This window comes from Ursus americanus, chromosome 21 (assembly GCF_024610735.1).
Source record: "Ursus americanus isolate L20-20 chromosome 21, mUrsAme1.1.p, whole genome shotgun sequence".
NCBI classification, from domain to species: domain Eukaryota; kingdom Metazoa; phylum Chordata; class Mammalia; order Carnivora; family Ursidae; genus Ursus; species Ursus americanus.
This window is the reverse complement of record NC_142147.1, coordinates 44,545,551-44,570,197: the sequence shown is the minus strand read 5'-3', so window position 1 is coordinate 44,570,197 and position 24,647 is coordinate 44,545,551. Positions and strand designations below refer to the sequence as shown.

At 51.0% G+C, this 24,647-nt stretch overlaps 2 protein-coding genes and 1 pseudogene across 4 annotated transcripts; 1 reads left to right on the top strand and 2 right to left on the bottom strand.

Moving 5' to 3' along the window:
• Positions 1-5,119: 5,119 nt before the first annotated feature.
• On the bottom strand, positions 5,120-6,259 carry LOC123798382 (ferritin light chain pseudogene; annotated as a pseudogene).
• Positions 6,255-7,534, top strand: LOC123784973 (EP300-interacting inhibitor of differentiation 2-like). Its single transcript, XM_045786512.2, has one exon. It carries the CDS (start codon positions 6,402-6,404, stop codon positions 6,981-6,983), a length of 582 nt encoding a protein of 193 aa, XP_045642468.1. The 5' UTR covers positions 6,255-6,401; the 3' UTR covers positions 6,984-7,534.
• A 6,961-nt stretch (positions 7,535-14,495) lies between these two features.
• Positions 14,496-22,912, bottom strand: SELENOV (selenoprotein V). Of its 3 annotated transcripts, none has more exons than XM_087853358.1 (6): positions 21,006-22,912; positions 18,863-18,887; positions 18,671-18,724; positions 18,507-18,581; positions 18,298-18,406; positions 14,496-14,569 (listed from the first exon to the last, which is right to left on the bottom strand). In XM_087853358.1, the coding sequence occupies exons 1-5, from the start codon at positions 22,328-22,330 to the stop codon at positions 18,329-18,331; spliced, it is 1,557 nt and encodes a 518-aa protein (XP_087709484.1). In that variant the 5' UTR covers positions 22,331-22,912; the 3' UTR covers positions 14,496-14,569; positions 18,298-18,328. The 3 variants fall into 3 exon arrangements, with proteins under 3 accessions (XP_087709484.1, XP_045662850.2, XP_087709485.1); XM_045806894.2 differs by having other exon boundaries at positions 18,312-18,406; XM_087853359.1 differs by lacking the exons at positions 14,496-14,569; positions 18,507-18,581; positions 18,671-18,724; positions 18,863-18,887 and having other exon boundaries at positions 18,327-18,406.
• Between the last annotated feature and the right edge of the window lie 1,735 nt (positions 22,913-24,647).

The window sequence follows — 24,647 nt, the reverse complement described above, 5'->3', positions numbered from 1 at the left end:
AGAGCACGAGCAGGGGGAGCGGCAGAGGCAGAGGGAGAAGCAGACTCCCAATGAGCAGGGAGCCCGATGTGGGGCTCGATCCCAGGAGTCCAGGACCACGACCTGAGCTGAAGGCAGATGTTTAACTAAAGAGCCACCCAGGTGCCCTGAAGAAATCTTTTACAGCCAGCGGTTCTTTAACTTGAGTGTGCATGAGAACCACTGGGAGGGCTTGTAAAAACACAGCTGGGTCCCACCTCCAGAGTTTAATTCCGTGGGTATGGGCTGGGGTTCACAAATAAGCATTTTCGGAAGTTCCCAAGTGTACTGATGCTGTTGGTCTGGGGACTGCACTTTGAGAACCACTGTCCTAGCAATCCCAGGGTCACCTTTTCATAGAGACTGAGACCTCTTGGTGACTTCTTGGATGAACTGTGAAGCTTTAGGCTAACTCCCTATCTATTATAAATGTTACCAACATTAAGTTTTAATGGTAGTTTTCTTTTAAAGAGCCTTTTAAATTTAGGACATACTGGGGCGCCTGGGTGGCTCAGTAGGCTAAGCGTCTGCCCTTGGCTCAGGTCATGATCCCAGGGTCCGGGGACTGAGCCGCGCATCGGGCTCCTTGCTCAGCGGGGGAGACTGCTTCTCCCTCTCCCTCTGTCTGCTGCTTCCCTGGCTTGTGCTTGCCCTCTCCCTACCCCCACCCTCGCTCTCTCGCTGTCTTGGTGTCTCGCTCTCTCTGATAAATAAATAAATAAATAAATAAATAAATAAATAAATAAATAAATAAAATTTTTTAAAAAACTGCTATGAAGACCTGTTTTTGGACAACTGGGGAGATTTAAATGTGGGCTGTATATTGGTCACTTATTCTTCAGCAGGGACAGAGCAGAACGGCTATGGGTCCTGTGGAAGGTACCGCGATGGGAGCTTAGCTCCTGCCAATGGGAGGGGATCCGGTTAACACCTCCGGCTAAAGTTGGATCCCCGAGAGGGATACACCCTAGGGGAAGAAGTGCACCACTCAGCTCTCGAAGCAATCAGAGACTGAATCAGATCAGCTCAGACACTGTTTGAATTAAAGGAATGTGTCCCCCACCATTCTCATTGCAGGAGAAGTTAATCCACTCCAAAGATAACACCGTTTCAAGCTTTAGATTTGCCTGCAGTTCTGTGGCAAGAGTTAACATTCTTGGGCATTGACTTTGTGCTTAGCACGGTGCTAAGGTGCTTTCGTATAGTATCTCCTTTAATCTTCACGGAAACCCTGTGATGCAGGACAGACGTTTTGAGTAACTGGTTTCTACCCCTGGGCTAATCAAGTGTTAGAATCAGGCTTTGAATCCAGCCAATTCCAGTCCAAAATTTCCTGTCTTAATCGCAACATTATTAATTGTTATCAGCCTCTCCCCTGAGCTGGAGGCTCGTCTATCTTGACTTCTGATCTCATCTTGACTATCTCAAGGGATCACCGTATCTCCCAAATCAAAATCCTGATGTCTTGTTTCCAAACTTACACCCTCCAGTGTTTCCCATCTTAGTGACTGGCGACATTATCCATCCAGGGCAAACAAGTCAGAAAACCAATCCCCTTCCATCCATCCAAGTTAGGTTTTCTTTCTAAACATCCCTTGGGCATGGCCACTTTCCCATTTCTGTCAAACCCTAGGCCCACTCATCAACATCTCCCAGTCGCACAGCTGTGGTCGCCAAGACTCAGTGCCCTGCCCCTCACACCCCATTCTCCAGGATGTAGCAAGATGTAGCCTTCCAGATGCATATCGAAGCATGTCACACTCCCTTGTCACACATCAGTGGTTTCCCACTGCTCTCAGGTAAAGATCAAACCCTTGGCCATAGCATTTGGCTTTGCATGAGTCCCCAGCATACTTGTCTATCTTCCATTCCTGGAGGGAAAAACATCAAAGTCTTTGTCTTCACACATGAAACCACCACAGTAACTAATGAATATGGGAAGGTACTTCAAGGCTGTGCAAATGTCCTGTCTCTCCTCAAAGTTCCTCCCCCTGATTTTGGCATCCATCAGTGCATCTTGCCTGGGGTGGTTATCACTGTGCTGTTCCTTTTTCTATTTTTAAATTGGCTACGCCCCCAACGTGGGGCTTGAACTCCCGATCCCAAGATCAAGAGTCACATGCTCTACCAACTGAGCCAGCCAGGTGCCCCTAAAGTGTATTTTTCTTTTTTCTTTTCTTTTTTTTTTAAGATTTTATTTATTTATTTGACAGAGAAAGAGACAGACAGCGAGAGAGGGAACACAAGCAGGGGGAGTGGGAGAGGAAGAAGCAGGCTCCCAGTGGAGGAGCCTGACGTGGGGCTCAATCCCAGAACGCCGGGATCACGCCCTGAGCCTAAGGCAGATACTTAACGACTGAGCCACCCAGGCACCCCTAAAATTTTTAGTTTTATGCTGTTTCTGGAGTGTATATCACCTGAAGGTAGACTGCAATAACTTAAGTATGTACACTAAAAACCCCAAAGCAACCACTAAAATAACAAAATGAAGATTTTTTTTAAATATTCTATTTTTAAGTAATCTCTACACCCAACATGGGGCTCAAACTTACAACCCCAAGATCAAGAATCGCATGCTCTACCAACTGAGCCAGCCAGGCATCCCCCCAAATGATTTTTATCTCATCAGCCAACAAAGATAAAATGAAATCATAAAAGTACTTGATTAATCTAAAAGAAGAAAAAGAAGAGAATAAAGAACAAATGGGACAAATAAACAACAAATAGCCATATGATAGACTTAACTTAACCATCTCAATAATCACATTAAATACAAATTGTCTAAACTCTAATTGAGGGACGGCTGAGTGACTCAGTCGGTTAAGCATGTGCCTTTGGCTCAGCAGAGAGCCTGCTTCTCCCTCTCCCTCTGCCTGCTGCTCCCCCTGCTGTGCTCTCTCTCTGTCAAATAAATAAATAAAATCTTTAATAAAGGGGGCGCCTGGGTGGCTCAGTCGTTAAGCGTCTGCCTTCAGCTCAGGGCGTGATCCCGGTGTTATGGGATCGAGCCCCACATCAGGCTCCTCCGCTGGGAGTCTGCTTCCTCCTCTCCCACTCCCCCTGCTTGTGTTCCCTCTCTCGCTGTCTCTCTCTGTCAGATAAATAAATAAAATCTTTTTTAAAAAAATCTTTAATAAAAAAATAAGTAAATAAACTCTAATTGAAAGGCAGAGGTTATATTGGGTAAAAAAAAAAAAAAAAGGCAAGACCCAACTATATGATACTTCTAAGTAACACACTTTATCTTTTTTCTTTATTCAATCCATCCCATTTTTTCATGCATTTAGAAAAAAAGTAATAGGGGCACCTGGGTGGCTCAGTCAGTTAAGTGTCCGACTCTTGATTTAGGCTCAGGTCATGATCTCGGGGTTGTGAGATCAAGCCCCACATCAGGTCCCGTGCGCTTAGCAGGGAGTCAGAGCCGGCTTGAGATTCTCTCCCTCTCTTGCCCCTCCCCTTGCTTGTGTGCTCTCTCTCTAAAATAAATCAATCTTAATAAATAAATATTTCCCATCTGCTAGTAACCACAGGCAACCAGTCACTTCAATATATCATAACACGAGTCACCATTTTTCCTGCTCTGATAACAATTTCTTCACTACTTTTTTCCACATAGGTCACTCTTTGGTATTCCTGGTACCAATTTCTGGAGCAGTTACCTATGGCCGCAATAATGTTGCATGACAAGCTTCAGCAAACACTGTGGCAGAACACAACATTTATTTAGCCTCTGAGCCTAAGGGTCGGCGGGTAGTCACGTGGAGACGGACTGATCTTGAGTGCCTTGTCTGAGGCCACTTGCCCCAGCTCCATATTGTCTTCTGCCCCCCAACAAGCAGTCCAGAGTTGTTCTCACAGTGCTAGCACGAGTCTGAGACAGGAGAAGCATGAAATGCCTCGCGAGTTCTGGTCTCAAAACCGACACACCATCCTTTCTGCCCCATCGCATTGGTCAGAGCAAATGGTAAGGTCAGCTCAGATTCCAGGGGTGGAGAAAAAGAACCCTACTTTTTGACGAGAGTGTTACGAGACCCCCCAGACCAGGTTCTTGAGTCTCAGTGTCATGGAAATGAACAGTGAACGCGAGAGAAAGAAAACAGGTGAAGTTTATTAGAAATCGCTTGCGGAGGGGCCCCTGGGTGGCTCCAGCGGTTGCGTCGCCAGCTCTTGGTTTCGGCTGGGGTCATGATCTCTGGGTCCTTGGATGGAGCCCTGGACTGGCTCCATGGTGAGCATGGAGTCTGCTCCAGGATTCTCTCTCTCTCTCTCTCTTTCTGTCTCCCCCTGCCCCTCCCCCTCCAGCTCGTTTGCACGTTCTCTCTCTAAAATAAATATTAAAAAAAAAAAAAGAATAGTAATGACTATGTAACTATCAAGAAAATGAACCGGCAGGATGCCTGGCTGGCGGGGCGGGTGAAGCACGTGACTCTTGATCTCCTAGTCCCTGAGTTAGAGCCTCATACTGGGCTGAGTTTACTTAAAAATAATTTTTTTAATTTTTCAGAAAATGAACTATCTATAACCAATGAAACAATTAAAAACATGGGTGAATCTCATAAAAATAATGTTGTGTGAAAGAAACCAGATGCAAGAATATATAAAGTTGAAAACAGTAAGCAAAACTAAAATACAGGAATGCACCCCGAGTAGTAAAACAAAAAGCAGAGAGAGGAAACCGTTACCGTAAATACCAGGATAGTGGTTACCTCCGGGCAGGAAGGAGAGGACAGTGGAGCAGTGGGAAGCTTCGGGAATACCGGAAATCAGTTTCCATTGGTAGTTACATGGATGTTGGCTTTCTGATAAATCATTCAGCTGTATATTTCCTATACTTTTCTGCATAAGTCATACTGCACAAATAAGATTTAGGAAAAAAGGTCCAAGAGGGGCCAAAGAAATTTTAAAGATAACAAGAAGGGAGTGTGATATAAAGCTTTAGTAGTTAAGAGGATTGTTGTGAGGAAGATAGACAAATGAACAAATGGAAAATAATAAGGAACACCCTCCCCCGCCCAACAAAAAACGACGAATCTAGACTATTTTGGTATATACTACAGGCAGCATTTTTCCCCCCTTGCAAAATGCTTTATTGTTTCCATTTGGTGCACAGCTTGGGAGTGGGCTCCAGCGTTTGTTAAAAAGCTTCCTGGCGGCTGCTCGGCTGCTCGGACAAACCCAGACAGGAGCCCCGACACAAAGGCCTCCGGGCTCCAGATGCTGCCAGTCAATACTTGAGGGTGAGCCTTTCAAAGAGATACTCGCCCAGCCCAGCCTGGGGGCAGGACAGCCTGCGGAGGTTAGTCAGGTGGTCGCCCATCTTCTTGATGACTTTCACTTGCTCACCCAGGAAGTGGCTCTCCAGGAAGTCACAGAGATGGGCGTCCGCACGGGTAGAACCCAGGGCGTGCAGATCCAAAAGGGCCTCGTTCAAGTTCTTCTCCAAGACCACAGCGGTTTCCATGGCGTCCAGGGCTTTACCCCACTTGTCGTGGGACGGCTTCTGCACGTCCTGGAAGAGGGAGCTGCCGCTGCGCTGCTTTTGCAACATCAAGAGCTCCTGGGCACCCTCGAGCTTCTTCTGGGCTAACTCGTGGAAGAAGTGGCCCAAGCCCTCCAGAGCCACATCGCTGCAGTCGAAATAGAAGCCCAGGGAGAGGTAGGTGTTGGAGGCCCGCAGGTGCATGTTGACCAGGCAGTTGACGGAGGCCTCCACCTCGGTGGAGTAATTCTGACGAACCTGACAGCTCGTGCTTGATTGGCAACAGGGCGCCAAAAACCGGTGTTGGTTCGCCCCGGAGGCAGAGGGTAGCCGAGAAGATGGTTCCGAGGGTTGAGGCTGTACAGAGGGTTGAGGCCGTACAAGCGGCTGGAGGGCGGTCGGAGGCTGGAATAAGGGGTGTCCCTGGGTCTGTTCAGTACAAGTTCTGTTGAAACACGGGGCAGATCCAGGGGCCCGCCGGGCGCACTGCTGATGGGGCATTATAATCATGGGAGAAGCAGCTTAGAGTGAAGCATCGTGGGTGGGATCTTGGGAAAGCCAACAAGAAGCAGTCTTGTAAGACTCTCCTTGTAAACGTTAAACTGGTCCAAATGGAAAATATGGCTCCGCCCTTAGACGTTCGGTTACCTAGGGGCAGTTTCAGCTGTGATGGCACGTCCGGCCGCTAGGTGGCGCCTGGGGGAGCGCGCGGGCCCCGGGAATGACGCGTGCGCGGTGCTCCTAGGTAGATCCGTAGGACATACGATCGCGCACACGGGCTCGCAAGCTGCGTTTACCGGCGCGCACAGCGCTCGCGCACGCGCACTCAGCTGCACGCCCATCACCGAGCTGTCCCGGTATTGCAATTTTTCTGGGAGCGGCCGAGCTGACCCCGCGGTCCGAGATGTCCGAGCTGCCCGCCGACAGCAGCGTCCGGCAGACGGACGCGGCGAATGGCCACCGCGACGTCCGGCAGGCGGAGGTAGGCGGCGGGAGGCAGGAGCCGGCCCCGGCGCGGCCTGCGGAGCCCGGAGAAGGTCCGGTGGTGGTGGCGCCGGCGGCGGCGGCGGCCAGGGAGGCCCCCGAGGCAGCGGTCGCCCGCGAGCTGGCGGGGCCCGCGGAGGAAGAGGGCGCGCAGGCCAGACCCCGGTCCCGGCCCGCGAACGGCCCGGGCCTGGCTGCGTTGCCGTACCTCCGCCTCCGTCATCCGCTTAGTGTTTTAGGAATTAATTACCAGCAGTTCCTCCGCCACTATCTGGAACACTACCCGATCGCTCCGGGCAGAATCCAGGAGCTGGAAGAACGCCGCAGGAGGTTTGTGGAAGCCTGCAGAGCCCGGGAAGCCGCGTTCGATGCCGAGTATCAGCGGAATCCCCAGAGGATGGATTTTGACATTTTGACATTCACTATAGCTCTCACCGCCTCCGAGGTTATCAATCCTCTGATAGAAGAACTTGGTTGTGACAAGTTTATCAGTCGGGAATAGTCTGGTGATGGAACTGCTTCGAGGAGAGCGAGACTCACGCCGATCCCGTCACACTGCATTTTACAAAGTCATTGTATCTGAGATAAGGCCATGCCTAGCTGGGGGGCGGGGGGGAGGAAGTTTATCCTGAAAAAGCGTCAGGAAAGAGAGAAAAGATTCAAAGCCTCGTGACTCCTCTGACGTTGAGTGTGCGGTTGATAGATTCTTTGCCCTGCGTGGTGGAAATGTCTGGCAAAAATTGCTGCCCCAAAACGGGAAGGAGAGGTTTTCTGACATTGAGACGTGATGAAGAGATACTGCCCATACTAGAGCCCGCGATGATGAGAGAAATTGTCAGAATCTGAGGGTAGGAATAAGGAGTCACAGCTTAGTTACCCTGTCGAGAGACTTGGAAGCCCACGGAGAGAACTTGAAATTGTCAAAATAATGCGCTCTCCTCGCGTCAGGTTCCACAGCTTTAGTCTAAATCGATTTTGTGTTTTCTGAGGCATTTCAAGTGGCAAACAATGTAACTGTTGTATATATTACGTGATAAATTATGTGTTCAAGAATTTCTGAAGTTTCTGGATTTTTTTCTTCCATTTTTACTTTTTACTTTTTTTTTTTTTGTAAATGTATTCACACACCCCCAAAATGTAAGGTATACGCTGAAAAGCCTTCCATCCCTGTCCCCTCCATCCAGTGCATACCACAACCCACATCTGTAGGTTCCTCTCCTGTCCTTGCAGTTCCTTATGTACACAAGCAAATGCGAATTTGGGTGGGGTTTTTTTTTTATTTCTTCACAAAAGTTGGTATATTTACTGATTTATAAGTTGCTTTTTCAGTGAGAACGTATCTTGAAGATCCTTCGAAAGCACTACGTTTCCTCATTCGTTTTTGGAGCTGCATTTTGTTTCATTCTGTGATTGGTGATGTTGTAATTTACTTATCCAGGAACGTACTGATGGGCATTTGGGTCGTTCCCCATCTTTTTCTCTAGGGTTTGTTTTTTTTTTTTTTTTTTTTTTTAAGATTTTATTTATTTGAGAGAGCACAGGCAGGGTGGGGAGGGGCAGAGGGAGAAGCAGATCCCTGCTGGGGACTTGGTGGGAGGACCCTGAGATCACGACCTGAGCTGAAATCAGATTCTTAACCGGCTGAGCCACCCAGGTGCCCCTTGACGATATAATACAGCATTTTTCCTTAAGTTTTATAAAACAATGAGGCATCTTATAATCAGCAGCGTCTTATAATCAGCACTATGGATATATAATATCCATAGTGTGAATTTACAGAATTGAGAATTCTAGGCCAAAGGTACTCATTTGAAATGTTACAGATCCTGCACAGTCGCCCTCCATACATGGTACCACATGCCATCTCTGCCAGTACCTGAAGGACACTCCTTACAGCCTCACCAACACATAAGCCATCAGATGTCTGGATTTTGCCAGCGTATAGACTTGAAAGACAGTATATCATTCTGTTTTGAGAGAGCGAGCGTGCACCCTAGCAGGTGAAGGGAGAGGGAGAGAGACTCAAGCGGACTCCCAGGGGCTCAATCCCAGGACCCTGAGATCATGACTTGAGCTGAAACCAGGAGTCCGAGGCTTCACCGACTGAGCCACCCAGGCGCCCCGACAGTATCAGTTTTAATTTGCTTTTCTCTTATGAGTGAAAAATCTCTTCTGAGAGTCCTATATATTCCCTTTTCCATGAACTCTCTGTTCATATCTTTTTTTTTTTTTTAAAGATTTTATTTATTTATTCGACAGAGATAGAGACAGCCAGCGAGAGAGGGAACACAAGCAGGGGGAGTGGGAGAGGAAGAAGCAGGCTCATAGCGAAGGAGCCCGATGTGGGGCTCGATCCCATAACGCCGGGATCACGCCCTGAGCCGAAGGCAGACGCCCAACCGCTGTGCCACCCAGGCGCCCCTCTGTTCATATCTTTTATCCATTTCTCTCCTGAAGAATTTTGTCCTTTCTGTATTGATTCTAATGGCTGTTTATGTAATAGTGATATGAGATATGATAATAGCTTGTAATGTGAGTTATAGGTATTTTTTCCCAGTTGGCCATTTGCATTTGGTTTTCCTGAAAGCCTCTTGGCATGGAGATTTTTTGCTTTTTTTTTTTTTTTTTTTTGGTTGTTTTGTTTTGCTGTTTTCTTTTCAACTGGTAAGATTTTGAATCTCAAATTTTTCTTGGTGTGTGCATGGATTTGAGTCTTTGAACCACTTGGAATTTACCCTGATGTACAGTAGGAGGTAAGGATTGAAATTTCTTTTTCAGATGGCTAAGCACTACCAGATTTAGAACTATGTAGTCAGAAAATCGAAAACACAGTTTAGTATATGATGAAGAGGCCTCCTTAAAGTTGGCGGGGAAAAGACGAACTAGTTAGTAACTGGTGTTAGGACAACCAGTAGCCTTCTAAACCACTCAGTCACACATTCGGCCCCCTTAATTTGCCCAGAAAAGAACACTGAGGCGTAGAAGGCTCCAGGTCCATCTGAGATCATGCGTTCTTCCCACTGAAGGGCACTGACCTAAAAGTGGGGATAGCCTGTCTGCAGGGCAAGGGAGCAGGACCGGGGCGGCCGGGGGTGGGGGGGGGAATGGGGAAGGTGGATATTAACAGCATCACTTGGGGTGTCAGACTACTTGGGTTCACGTTCTGATTTTGACATTTATCTGTGAGACCCCCAATGTTCTGTTTCTCTTTTAAGTTTGTCCCACTCCATTCCTTCTTTTTTTTTTTTTAAGATTTTATTTATTTATTGGACAGACAGAGACACAGCGAGAGAGGAGGAGTGGGAGAGGGAGAAGCAGGCATCCCGCTGAGCAGGGAGCCCGAAGCAGGGCTCGATCCCAGGACCCCGGGATCATGACCTGAGCCAAAGGCAGACGCTTAACGACTGAGCCACCCAGGCACCCCACACTCCATTCCTTCTACAATCTTTATGAGTGGTGAAATCTTTTTTTTTTAAGATTTTATTTATTTATTCGACAGAGATAGAGACAGCCAGTGACAGAGGGAACACAAGCAGGGGGAGTGGGAGAGGAAGAAGCAGGCTCATAGCGGAGAAGCCTGATGTGGGGCTCGATCCCACAACGCCGGGATCACGCCCTGAGCCAAAGGCAGACGCTTAACCGCTGTGCCACCCAGGCGCCCCTTGAGTGATGAAATCTTATAGAGGTTAAGTGCATATGCTTTTGGAATTTCTGAGGAGGGGAACGCAATCTAGAGTTCCTAGACCAACACACATCCTTAGAATATGTAAATACATATTGTCGTGTGACCAAATTGTTTTCTTTTAGGGGCTCCTCCGTGGCTCAGTTGGTTAAGCATCTGACCTCTGCTCAGGTCAGGATCTCGGGGTCCTGGGGTCAAGCCCCGCATCGGGCTCCCCACTCATCAAGGAGTCTGGTCTGCTTGTCCCTCTCCCTCTCTCTCTGCCCCTCCCCCTGCTCATGCTCTCAAATAAATAAATAAAAAGTCTTTAAAAAAAAAAGTTTTCTTTTATGAAAATCTGCATATGTGATCTCCAAGCAGAGTCCCAGACTCGGCTGGTTTGGAGAAATTCTCCCCTGCAGATCGTCTGATCATGGGTAGGGTGTCCAATAAAAATGGCACGGGTACTTCCAGCTCCAAACTGGATGAAACGAGGATCGTGGGTAAGGCTCTGTTTTCTTCAGGGACTGAGAAGAAGACCCAGAAAAAGGAAAGTAGGTCATTCTCAGCCAGCTAGTATAAACGACTAAGTGGTTTCTATTTCCTCCTGCCACCAGGACTTACGCATGCCTATTGTTTTCTGCAAGGAAATGTCTCCAGAGATGTCTCCAGGGCCGCCACGGGGCAGCAACAGGAGCAAGCACCCAGGTGAGAATCATTTCCACCTCAAAGTAGAAATAGCCCTTATGGTATAACAAGATATGTGGTCTTTGTCCCCGGTTCCTGGCACAGAGCTCCCAAAACCTGGGATTCCCTGAATGGTAAGGGCGATCAGAGCATTTTTGTTCTAATGAGGTGACTCTTGGTGGCCCCACAGATAGCTCTGGGATGAGAACTTGTTGCCAGAAGACCAAGCCTTGATGAGAAGCTTAGAGCTTTCAGCCCCACCCCCAGCCTCTGGGGAAGAGAGAGGGGCTGAGGTTGAGTTAATCACCCAAGGCCAGTGATTTGATCAGTCATGTCTACATAAGGAAATCGTCATAAAAACCCCTAAACCAGAGTTTGGAGAGATTCCAAGTGGGTGAATACACTGAGATGCTGGGAGCAGGGGGCACCCAGAGAGGGCATGGGAGCTCTGTGCCCCTTCCAGCATACTGTGCCCTGTGTCTCCTCCAGTTGGTTGCTCCTGAGTTCTATGAGTCATTCTGGTGAATTGTCAAACTTGAGGAAGGGCTGTGAGAACCCCTGAATTTATAGCCAGTTGGCCAGAAGTGCCAGCGACAACCTGGGACTTCTCAGTGGCATCTGAGGTGGGAGCAGTCTTGTGGGACCAAGCCCTTCACTTGTGGGATCTGACACTAACTCCAGGAGATAGTGTCAACGCTGAACTGAATTGTAGGACACCCAGGTGGTGTCCAGAGAGTTGGTTACTGGTGTAGATAAAACCCACATGTCTGATGTCAGGCCTGCTTGGGGTACTCTCCGGTTTGACTAATTCACAGTCAGGCCAGAATCCTTTTTGTCATTTAATGTGGCATAGCCACGGGAGAGCTAGCCCGTCATATTCACATGTCTCGCCCACACTCAAGGGAAGGGGGATTATATGAAGGTGTGAGTCATTGGGGGTCACCTTAGAATTCTGCCTACCATAAAAGATAAATAGTAAAGTATTTAGTACCTTAATACGATTTCCTATCATATTTATCTTATGACACAGGAAAAAAAAAACAAACCCTACAGTTAAACCCTCTGGCTCACTCATGGCTCTCACTCACTCCTCACATCCTCCCAGTCCTGGGGTATTTGTTATGATTCAGGTTTGACGGCATGTGACAGAGACCCAAAATAACAGCATCCTAAACAAGGAAGCTTACTTTTCCCTCCGTAACTGCCCATTTCAGGCAGGTCTACAAAGGAGCCAGGTCCCTTCCCTGTTGTTGCTCCATCCTCCCTACCCAAGCCCCCTGGGCTCATTCCCTGTCTCATATCAAGATGGCGCACCATCTGACTCCACATTCCGGGCAGCAGGTTGAATGGCACCCCTTCCCTTAAGGGCACAGTACCAAAACTGCACACATCACTTTTTCTCATATCCTACTGTCCAAACTTAGTCATATGGCCACACTTAGTGGCAAAGGAGGCTGGGAAATGTAGTCTTCGGCTGGCGACTATCAGGAAGTCGGGGAGGATAGATAATGAGGGACGTCTAGCGGTCTCTGCCACAGCTGGGATGGTCAAGTCTTCGTTTTCATTATGCGCCTGGAGACACCAAGCTCAGAGTGCTGATGTCACCAGAAAGTGCTGGATAAATCAAAGGGGGAGAGGAGGGGAACCTCTTTGTACGGTAACCCAAGACCAGGGGCTTTTACCACCTCGGAAGAGCTCATATCTCATCGCTGGTGCAGGAAGAGGCAGGTGGGGATAAGTGAAGGTGGGGAGATGTACAAGTTTGATGGACAAGGGCTGGGAGGGTGTCTCTCATGGTTGCCACCTCGTGTCTGGGTGCGGGGTTGTGGACGGCATGAGAATTTTCTGAATTTACTGAAGCACCAGTCTTGAACTTCGCCTTCCTCTCAGGCTCGTGCCTGGGCCACACAGTATTGTGAGCAATGCGGGGCTCTGCAGACAGACTGCCCCGGATTCTCTGGGTACAGGGGCAGGACTCTGTGCTGCAAGCAGATACACCCGGAGAGATTTAACATTCACAGAGCTCCTGTGCTGGGAAAGCGCTCTTCCGAGATTTTCACGTATTTAACTTGCTGACTCTTTTCACCATCCCTAGGACGTCCGTGCTAGGACGTTCCCCATTTTCCAGTCGGAGCGACTGAGGCACAGGGAGGTGAAGTTACTTGACAGAGCTAGGAAGTGGCAAAACCGGGGTTCGAATCCAGGCAGGGATTGGGCTCCCGGGTCTGGGCTCTTAACCAGTAGGCTCGGGGTCTTCCAGTCGGCCCCACGGCCTGCCCCTGCTAATCACTGTCGGGATAGGAAGAGTCCAGCCCCCGGGGAAGGTGCGGAGCGGCACTGGAAGGCCCGGCGGCCTGTCTGATCCGTGTCTCCAGCCGCCAGCGCGTAGCCACCTGTGTGCCGCGGCAGCTGCCGTTAGGCGCCTGCGCTGCACGCATCGCTCTGGCGCTCGCTCTGGTGCTCGCTCGAGACGCACGGGGCTCTCAGCCTCCCCCGCCGCCAACGTGCCCTCCGCAGGCCCCGCCCAGCCTACAGGGGAGTGCGAAGTGTTTGTGAAGGGACAGCCGGTCCATTCGAAGAAGGGGATTCTGACATCGCGAGAGGGCGGTGCTGGGATGGGGGGGACCCCTACACGTCCGCGCTCTTTCACCTCTGTGCCCAGAAACGTTTGGGGGATGAGGCCAGGCTGCACAAAATTGCGAGCATTATCAATGAGGAGATCAGGGGAAGGTAGCAGACCACCGGCAAGCTGGAGGAGGGGGGAGAGGGGGGGGGCGCAGAGGCAGGGCTGAGGGGCAGCAGCAGAAGACTGGGTGGGGCTCCCAGGAAACGTTTGCCTCCCTGATAAAAAAAGAGTGAGCCAGCAGGCATGTCCTTCCTTACTCAACCCTTTTCTGTCAGGAATCCAGACATAACGTGTAGAGGCGCATCAATGAAACAACGTGTGTGAGCCCCAAAGCCCCAGACGTGGAGCCCCAAAGCCAACACTTCTTTTTGTGGCAGAAAAGAAACAGAGACGAACTCTAGGTCCCTGATGGCACCATTGGGCAGCCAGCCAACTCCAGCCCCCTCCTCCCAGTTCACAGGAAAAACAATTTACTTGTCCTGTTGTGTGAGCCACTGGGGGTCTGGTTTGCTGTTAGAGAAGAGCACCCCAGCTGAAACCTCCTTATTCCGTGCCAGGCCTTGAGAACTCCATGGTTAAACAGTGTTAATGACACCCATTTTACAGAGGAAGAAATTGAGGCTCCCAGACAGAGTGTCCCTTATTGGAGGTCACAGCAACAACGTAGTAAAGGTCTGACTCCCACATCTTGCAGTGACCTCTTGGCTCATGCCCAGGTGCAGAGCAGGGGGCCCGTCGATGTCCCATGAATCCACAGATGCCCCAGGTTCCTGAGACCCCTCCCAACACTGGAATTCTAGGACAGGAGGCTAGATGACCAGGAGCAAATCTGGGGAGCAATGGGCCGAGGCTTCTCTTAAAGCTGCCCTCTCTTCCCCCACAGCCCCATCTCCCAGTCCAGACCTTTGGCGATGCTGGGAGCCCAGGAGCAGGTGACTGCCACAGACCTCGGGAGACGGTGGGCCAACATTAGACGCCGTCAGACCAGAACACAGGGAGGCAGACTGTATGTATTTCCCTGTTCCCCTCCCTGACCCACCCCAGCCCCAGCCACCATCAGAAAAGGACCTGACTTGGCAATATTTCAGTCCTTCCCGGCATCCTGCTGAGGCTCCTGAAATAGAGAAAGAGAGAACATTTCCTAAAATACAATAAATAGCTGTTATTTAAAATAATAACTCCATTTAAAAAATAGCATTTATATTAGGGTTTATTATGTGTCAGGCACCATCCTAATTCTCCCCACTGGAGTCTCCTTGCCATTTCTCAAACACGCCAAACACCTACCACAGGCCATTTGTACTTGCAGCACCCTCTGCCTAGAATACTTTCCCCCAGATATCCACATAGTTCAATCCCTTACTTCTTTCAAGTGTTTAAGATTTTTAGAAGATTTTTTTTTTTTTTTTTGATAAAGAGAAAGATAGATCCCGAGGCGGGGGGGTGTAGGGGCAGAGGGAGAGGGAGAAGCAGGCTCCCCGCTGAGCAGGGAGCCCACATGGGGCTCGATCCCAGGACCCCATTATCACCACCTGAGCCAAAGGCAGACCCTCAACCACCCAGGCGCCCCTCAAGTGTTTAAATACCATCTTCCCAATAAGGTCTTTCCGACCACCCAGTTCAGGGTTGCAAAAAACTCCCAGCACTCCCCCACTCCTTCCCTGCTTTATTCTCTTCTCACCACTTATTTTCATTTTCTGTTTGCCTTGTGTCTTGCTCACTGTCCCCAACACTGGACTATCAGCCTCGCCAGGGGAGGGGTTCCTATCTGTTCTGCTCACTGTCGTATCATCTCCAGGACCTAGAACAATATCCAACACATAGGAGGTACTCAGAAATATCTGTTGAGTAAAATGAAATCCACGGAGGTAAAGGCTCATCGTTTCTGCTTTACAGTGGAGGCAACGGAGGCAGAGAGCGATGAAGGTATTTGCCTTAAGTCACACAGCCAGTAAATAGAGCTGGGATTCGAAGCCAGACAACACTGACTTAACCGTTGTCCATCCCCCGTTGCCTGTCACTCTGGTCCACTCGACGCTCTCCTGGGTTATCCACCCTCCCCACGTGCTTTAGGGGGACCAACTGCATCCCCAGCTGCGGGAATGGCCACATGACTCAAGACTGGCCAGTGAGAGCACTGTGTTCCCTCGGGCCTCGGTGATTGGTTCAGGGGTGACCACGTGACCTAATCCAGGCCAATGGGAACTTTCTTCAGGATTTATGCCACCAGGAGGGGGAGCCTGTCCGAGAATAAAGTTAGCCCAGGAAAAAACCAGAACAGCAAGTAAGGGAGAGTCAGATTCCCCATGACAACGTTTTGGTGCCTGGATCAAACCATGACCAAGGCTAATTAGCCTCTAGACTTTTACTCTCATGAGCCAATTTTTTTCTTAAGCCAATTTGAACCGGGTTCTCTGTTGCAGTAAGAACAGTCATGACTTCCTCCGATAAACAGCAGCTGTCACTTACTGAAAAAGGGTTTTCACGGGCCTTTAACTCACAACACCTACCATCATCCACTTCAGCCTTGTGTGGCTGGTGGGTCCAGGGTTTGAACCTAAGTCTCTGTGACCCTGGAAGCTGCATGCATAACCACTATGCTTATTGGGAGGTGTGAGAAACAGACCTCTCCTCTAACCCCTGCCTCCACCCCCTGCATGGCTGCTTGAAAACAGACCTACTAAGAGCCTGGCACATAGCAAGGATTCCAAAAATCCTGTTTGTAATTTTTTAAAAAACAGCTAATATACCATGTGAACATTGTCTGGATCCTGATTCCCAAACCACCTCTAAAAAGATATTTTTGAGACACTTGAGGGGTATTAGATGCCATGAAGACATTTTAAAATTTTTGTTGGGGGGGCAGGGTGCTGGCTGATTCAGTTGATAGAGCGTGCGACTCCTGATCTCAGAGTTGTGAGTTCAAGCCCCACGTTGGGCGTGGAGCCTACTTCAAAATAAATAAAATAGGGGCGCCTGGGTGGCTCAGTCGTTAAGCGTCTGCCTTCGGCTCAGGGCGTGATCCTGGCGTTCTGGGATTGAGCCCCACATCAGGCTCCTCTGCAGGGAGCCTGCTTCTTCCTCTCCCACTCCCCCTGCTTGTGTTCCCTCTCTCGCTGGCTGTCTCTATCTCTGTCGAATAAATAAATAAAATCTTAAAAATAAATAAATAAATAAAATTTTTGTTGGGTGTGAGAATAGACTTGTACTTCTTTTTTTTTTTTTTTTAAGATTTTATTTATTTATGTGACAGAGAGACAGCCAGCGAGAGAGGGAACGCAGCAGGGGAGAGGGAGAGGAAGAAGCAGGCTCCCAGCAGAGGAGCCCGATGTGGGACTCGATCCCGGAACGCCAGGATCATGCCCTGAGCCGAAGGCAGATGCTTAATGACTGTACTACCCAGGCGCCCCTAGACTTGTACTTCTGTTTTAAAAACTTATTTATTAGAGATGCATACTGAAGTACTCACAGGTGGAATAACATGAGATCTAAAATATTCCTTCAAATACTGCTGTGCCAAAAAAAAAAAAAAATGGCAGGAAGGAAAATAGATGGAATTGGTCATAGTAGACCTGGTTGATGAGAACATGGGGCTCATTATGCTAGTCTTTCAACTAGTATATATGTCTAAAAATTTTCACCAAAAATGTTTGAAAACGTTATAACCTCCATTTATGTAAAAGTCTAGAAAATGGGGCACCTGGCTGGCTCAGTCAGAAGACCATGTGACTCTTGATCTCGGGGTTGTGAGTTCGAGCCCTATGTTGGGTGTAGAGATTATGTAAATTAATTTTTTAAATGAATAAAAAATAAAAATCCAGTGTCAGTGGCAAATAAATAAAATCCAGTATTGGTGGCAAATAAATTATTGTGTATATGCTTTAATACCTTCAAACAACGTTGGCAATGGAACTTTCTGCAACGACGGATTCCATGTCCGGCATCTGCACTGTCCAGTCCAGTAGCCACATGTGGCTGTAGAGCACTTGAAATGTGGCCAGTGTGACTAATAACGGAGTTTTTATTGTATTTCATTTTAATTAGTTGCAAACTGCAAAGCCGCGTGGGCTGTTATTGGATAGTGTAGCTTTACAACTAAAAGCTAAGAAAAAAAATCTAAAGCTCTTTAAAAAAAAAAAAATGGGGGCGCCTGGGTGGCACAGCGGTTAAGCCTCTGCCTTCGGCTCAGGGCGTGATCCCGGCATTATGGGATCGAGCCCCACATTAGGCTCCTCTGCTGTGAGCCTGCTTCTTCCTCTCCCACTCCCCCTGCTTGTGCTCCCTCTCTCGCTGGCTGTCTCTATCTCTGTCGAATAAATAAATAAAATATTTTTAAAAAATAAAAATAGGGGCGCCTGGGTGGCACAGCGGTTGGGCGTCTGCCTTCAGCTCAGGGCATGATCCCAGCGTTGTGGGATCGAGCCCCACATCAGGCTCCTCCGCTGGGAGCCTGCGTCTTCCTCTCCCACTCCCCCTGCTTGTGTTCCCTCTCTTGCTGGCTGTCTCTATCTCTGTCAAATAAATAAATAAAATCTTTTAAAAAAAAATAAAAAAATAAAAATAAAAATAATTTTTTAAAAATGTAGCTGACATCCATGGAGCCTTCTCTGAGCCATGTAAATTTATTACGTTATGTGAGGCGACCCCTGGAAGCATCTCAACAAATCCATTTTACAGACGACGAAACTGAGGTTCAGAAAAGGGTGTAGCTGACCTGTCCTGATCTGAACAGGGAGGACGGGCTGAGTTAGGACTGGGACTAGAGTGCCATCGTCATCAAGACAGTGCCCCGCCCCCCGCCCAGCCAGCCACCCTCAGCCCCCCCTCCACCACCGACCTCACCTCCTTCACCTCACCTCCAGCCAGTTGCCTGCTACCTTTTGCTGATCTCCTCCTCAATAATGCTCATAATTTTCTGCAGCCTGGCGTCATCCACAAAGCCATCACCTTTCTGGGCACAGAGGAGAAAGAGCGGGGACACGTAAGTCTCCCACCCCGGGGGGTCCCAGCACTGCCGTCCCTCCCTGCCTGGGACCTTTGCTCAGAATCACCTTCTTTGAATGGACTAGTTTTCCATCCACAAACACTTCAAACTCCCCTGTAGCCTGGGCAGCTCTTTCCTCCTGCTGGAGAGGGGATGTTGGGGGTTGGGGGAAGGTGAGACCTCTGCTCCGAGATCGGAGCCCCGACCACACCTCTCCCCCAGGCCACTCACAAAGAGGAGACGGTTTGGAAATTGCTGCTCCAGACTCTTTCTCAGTAGAATGAACTGCAGAGAGGAGATGGGATCATGGGGTCGCGGGATCACAGGATCATGGGGTCACAGGTCTTGGGGGGAGGGGAACAGGACCTCCTTCCAGACTTCACGTCCTACACTCCCCCCACCTCCAAAGTGAAAACGACTTACCCGAAGGCCATAGCTTCAGAGGCCGCTGGAGGGAGGGCAGAGAGAGATGGAGGGAAGACACTGTATCAGCATCTCCTCAAGCCCAGAGGGAGCCCGGGAACACCTGAATCCGATCCCATCCCTCCCCTTCTGGGAACCCTCCCATAATGCCAGCTCACCCAGGGCCAAAATCCAGCCCTCTGCATGGTCCACAAGCCCCCACTGGATCTGCCCCATCACTTCTCTGCCTCATCTCCACTCTCCCCCTGGCCCACTTTGCTCCAGCCACAGGGACCTTGGAGGTCCTCCTCCAATACTCCAGGCATGCCTGCCTCAGGGCCTACGCACTGTCTGTTCCCTCTGCAGAATGCTCTTTCCCTGGTATCTAAATGGCTCCTTCTCTCCCCTCCTTTAGGTCTTTGCTCATACATCACCTTCTCAGGAAGGCCTTCCTGACCACCCCAGCTAAAATTATGACCCCCCTCCTTGCCTTCTGCCATTAACACCGATCACCTTCTAAGATGCTAGATAGTGTGTCATATTTAATGTTCGTCCTGCCCCCTCCACACCAGGATGTTAGTGCCACGAGGACAAAGATCTCTGTCTTTTTTCTTTTTCTTTTTTTAAGATTTTGTTTATTTGATGGGGCACCTGGGTGGCTCAGTCGTTAAGCGTCTGCCTTCTGCTCAGGGCGTGATCCCGGCGTTATGGGATCGAGCCCCACGTCAGGCTCCTCCGCTATGAGCCTGCTTCTTCCTCTCCCACTCCCCCTGATTGTGTTCCCTCTCTCGCTGGCTGTCTCTCTGTCAAATAAATAAATGAAATCTTTAAAAAAAAAAAAAAAAAGATTGTGTTTATTTGAGAGAGAGAGCAAGCAAGAGAGAGAGCAGGAGCATGGGGAGGGGCAGAGGGAGAGGGAACAGACTCCCAGACAAGCAGGGAGCCCCATGCCGATGTGAGGCTTGATCCCAGGACCCTGGGATCATGACCTGAGCGGAAGGCAGATGCTTAACCAACTGAGCCACCCAAGAGCCCCAAAGATCTCTCTCATTCACTGCTGTGTCCCTAGTGCCAAGGACAGGGCCTGGCCCAAGGTAGGTGCTAAATGAATGACTTAGTGAATCCATGGAGTCAGAGAAAGAGCTAGAAAGGAGAAGGGCAGGGGTGCCTGGGTGGCTCAGTAGCTTAAGTGTCTGCCTTCAGCTCAGGTCATGATTCCAGGGTCCTGGGATAAAGCTCTGCGGGCTCCTTGCTCAGTGGGGAGCCTGTTTCTCCCTCTCCCTCTGCCTGTCGCTCCCCCCGCTTGTGCTCGCTGTCAAATAAATAAATAAATAAATAAATAAATAAATAAATAAATAAATAAAATCTTTTTTAAAAGGGGGGGAGAAGGGCAGAGAAAGAGAGAGGGGGGAGATGAGGAACCATGGGGAGGAAAGACATACAACATGGGGAAAAGAAAAGACACTGAGTTGGGGGGAGAGACCACCTGGGCGGATAGAAACGGGTGGGGGGGAGGGGGAAGAGTGAGACTGGGAGAAACAAGGCAGAGAGAATGTTCTAAAGCAGGAGAGAGGCGTGGGGTTTGGAGCGAAAGACCAAGCCCTCACTGCTGTTACTGGGGCCGCTGACACAGAGACTCAGCCCCGGGACCACCAATGAGAACGGAAACCAACTTGCTCTGGCCTTTGCACCCGGGCTGCTCCTCCCCTTGCTACCGAGATGCCCTCCCGACACCCCTGCTCTTCACTTGGAGGACACCTTCTCATCACGCGGGAAAGGCCATCCCCGACCGTCCGGTCTGAAATTCCGCCACCCTGAGTCCTCCCCGGGCCCGGCTTTGCGTCTGCAATGCCCGGCCCGGCCCGGGGAGAAAAGCAGGGGGCTCCGGTCAGCGCTGCATTCCCGGCATAGGCCCGGCCAATGAGGGGAAGCACACTCCAAAATGAATAAATGAATGAGGGTGAACGGGTGAAGCTCAGAGCAGGGATGTGAAGCCACAGATCTCTAGCCCCAGAGAAAGTGACAGGCGGAACCAAGTTTCCAACCTCGGAATCCAGACTCCCTCCCCTCCCCCTCCTAGCAAAGCCCCGGCGCCCCAGCGCCCCACCCCCTCCAGCCTTTCCCCGCCGAGAGGAAGGCAGGTGTGGGCGGGGACGCCACTCACCAGTAAATCACTCGAATCACGATCTTGCTGTCCATCGGGAAGTTCTCGCCGGTGGGGGTGAAAGTGTTGGTGGACACGGGTATGGTGGGGGCGAACGGGCCGGGCCCCAGGATGGGCACCGGAACAGACCCGGGAGTGGAATCTGTCAACTTCGTGGCGGAGGAGTCTGTTTTCGAGGTGGAGACAAGGGTAAGCCCCAGGAAATCAGTGGCCGATGGAGTGTGGATAAGAATGGACTCTCGCTTGGACCCAAGTCCACTGGCGACGGATGGGAGGTGCTTCACACTAGGCGTGGACGAAACATCCTTGGCGAGCGGTAAAGCCGGCTCCGAAGCGGGTTCTGGGGGCGGATCCAAAGGTAGGACCGAGTCCGGGAAGGATTCCGAGGCAGGGACGGCGGGCGTGATCTCGACCCCGACCCGGGATGAAATTGGGGTTGGAGCCGGGGCCGGAGGCGGGGTCCAGATTGGAGTAGGCGTCTCGGCCGGAATAGGGGTCCGGACCCGGGTCGGCATCCGCACGGGAGTCGGGGTCCGGATCCGGGTCGGAGTCCGGGTCCAGACCGGGGTCGGGGTCTGGACGGGAGTCGGGGTCCGGGCGGGGGTCGGGGTCGGGGTCGGAATGGTAGTCCGGGTCCGGGCGGAGGTCGGGGTCGGAATGGGAGTCGGGGTTCGGACCGGGGTAGGCATCTGGACTGGATTCGGGGGCCGGGCGGAGGTCGGGACAGGATTCGGGGTCCAGGCCGAGGCCGGGGTCTGGACGGGAGTCGGGGTCCGGGTCTGGACGGGAGTCGGGGTTCGGGCCGGGGTCGGCATCTGGACCGGATTTAGGGTCCGGGCCAGGGTCGGGACGGGAGTTGGGTTTCGGGCCGGGGTCGGCATCTGGACTGGATTCAGGGTCCGGGCCACGGTCGGGACAGGATTTGGGGTCCAGGCCGAGGCCTGGATCTGGACGGGAGTGGGGGTCCAGGCCGAGGCCGGGGTTTGGGCAGGAGTCAGGGTCCGGACGGGAATCGGTGTTCTGGCCGGCGTCTGGACGGGAGTGGGGGTCCAGGCCGAGGCCGGGGTCTGGGCGGGAGTCGGGGTCCAGGCCCGGGTCGGGGTCTGGGTGGGAGTCGGGGTCCAGGCCGAGGCCGGGGTCCGGACGGGAGTCGGGGTCCAGGAGGGGTTAGGGATCTGGACGGGATTCAGGGTCCGGGCCGGAGTCGAGGCCCAGGCAGGAGCTGGGGTCCGGACCGGAATAGAGGTTCTGACCGGGGTTGAAGCCCGGACCGAGGTCAAGATCCGGGCCGGGGAGGGGGTTGGGGCCCTCGCCTGGTTGTTCATGGTGGGGGCAGTGGGCCCCGGGGTAACGGGGGCGGGGCGGAGAGGCAGGTGGGATCCCGCTCGGTCCTCCTTCGTTGGGCGGGGAGAGCCTCACCCACACCAGCGTTCTCAAATGGGAGACGACCACAAGGGGGCACTGTGACACCGTGTTCCACCCGGTGCGCAGGTTCTATTGCTCCCGGCCGGAACCCGGCGGGAGGGGACCTCCAGATCTCACCTAAAAGTTCCCATCCCTAAACCCCACCTCCAAGGTGAGGAACACAAGAGATTGCTCCAGTGTTCTCCTCACTGTCGCTAACATTCCTGCGTTCAGTAGGTATTTCTCGAGTGCCTGCTGTGTGCACATTCCTGGCCTGAGGGATTCCGAGGTCAGAGCCCTGATCAGGAAAGTCCTGGTCCAGGGATCAGGTTCCCTGTCCAATGGGGGAAACATACCCATCACCAAACAATCACAGCCCAGTGTGGGGAGGCACAGGCAGAGGGCTCAGAGATATGGTGAAGGAGGCCCAGGAATCTGCAGGATCCCCAAAGATGCTAGAACCAGCCTGGGGCAGAGAGGGCTCTCTGAACGGGGTAACTGGGTGATCTGGAGAAAGAGAAACATAATAGCAAAAACAACCGAGTTTACAATTATACTAAGTGGGAGGTGCTACGCACACGGCCACAGCTAGGGTGGAGCCAGGGAAGGGAGCAGAGCCTTAGACACGCGCAGTCATCCTGGTGGGTTTGGGCAGGCTCTCCCGGTGTTGCCCTGACCGCTGGGCAGGTGGGCTCCGCCAGTCATCGGCTGCTTGCTCTACTGTTCGCATTGTTTTCAACACTTTGGGGGCATAAACTCTTTCAGAGACTGATCCAGTCAAATTAGGGATCCTTGGAAGTGTTACTCCCCAAGTCCCGCAAGTCGGTTTGAGTTTAGTTCGGACCCAAGGAGGGCTCTTGCTAGCTGTCTCTTTCCCTGGCTCTCTGGCAAACCAGCCGGAATCTATCACTCTCCTCCCATCTGCCTCACACGACGACCTCTGCTGTTTCGGAGGCACTGTTAGCCCTGAACTTCACACACTGTCCCGAAGAGAGTCCGTTCCTTCGAGGAAAGATCTGGAGCTCTCTGCTCTGCAGCCTGCTTCTCCTGCAGACAAAATCTCTGAGCCATAGCTCTGATACCAGGGTGGGGACAATGGTCGGCTTCGCTCAGAGCGATCCCGCTTTGGGAGCGGAGTCCTCAGTGGGGTGAGGCGGCAGCCGCCCATCTTCTAGCTTGCCCTCTTGATGTGAAACTCCTGCCCCAGAAGCCAGAAAGGGGCAGCCAGGGCCCCAGTCTTCTCAGCCACACCACATCTAACAGAGCTCCCCAAGTATGGGCTGGGCCAAGGAAGGGAGCCCCCCCCTTTCAGCTGTGCAGAACTTGGCCTCAGCAACAGGTAGCTGGGAGCAGGATGAGAAAGGCTGACACTCTGCCCCTCCCCGGGAGGAAAGGCCTCCAACTGGGAGCTGGGGGCGGGGAGGGAGCCCAGTCAGGAATGGAGGGGGGTGGGGGGCAGGGTCTTGGCTCACCCATCGTTGATTCTCCCTGTTCTCATCAAACTTTTGGATTTTATTTTTTTACTTGTTTGCTATGTGCTCTCCGGATCATCCCCAGAAGCTTCAGATGGTTGGTCTGTCATTTTGTTTTGTTTTAAAATTTTATTTATTTGACAGAGAGCGAGCAAACACAAGCAGGGGGAGCAGCAGGCAGAGGCAGAGGGAGAAGTAGGCTCCCCACTGAGCAGGAAGCCCGATGCGGGGCTCGATTCCAGGACCCTGGGACCATGACCTGAGCTGAAGGCAGATGCTTCACCAACTGAGCCACCCAGGCGCCCCTGTTGTTTTGTTTTTATGATTTGCACCAGTTTTCAGGCAGGCAGGTGCACTGAGCTCCGCATCTGGCCATGCCAGAAGCGGAACGCCATACAGTCCATTTTTAAAACACAAATGGTAACACCCTATCCGTTTTTCTGTACCTTATATTTTTCCCCCTTGGACAAAATATATCAGAGATAATTTCATATGAGCACATCTATATCTCATCATTTTAACAACTGTGTAATATCTTATTTCTAAATGGCCCCTAATTAATGTAACCAGTTGCCTCTCATCAGACATTTAGATTGTTCACAGCCTTTGGCTGTTACCAACAACCACTGAACTACAGACACCCTCGCGCACGACTGAAAAGTTTACGTGTAGGGTAAAGTCCTAGACGCGAAACCATCTGATTTAAGGGAATGTGAATTTTTTCACGTTCGGAGTTCTATTAAATGACTCTTGATGTTTTATTTTG

Bases quoted from the DNA above. Each gene is read 5' to 3' on its own strand.
- LOC123784973 (XM_045786512.2), top strand. From the start codon at position 6,402: ATGTCCGAGCTGCCCGCCGACAGCAGCGTCCGGCAGACGGACGCGGCG.
- SELENOV (XM_087853359.1), bottom strand. From the start codon at position 22,330: ATGAACAACCAGGCGAGGGCCCCAACCCCCTCCCCGGCCCGGATCTTG.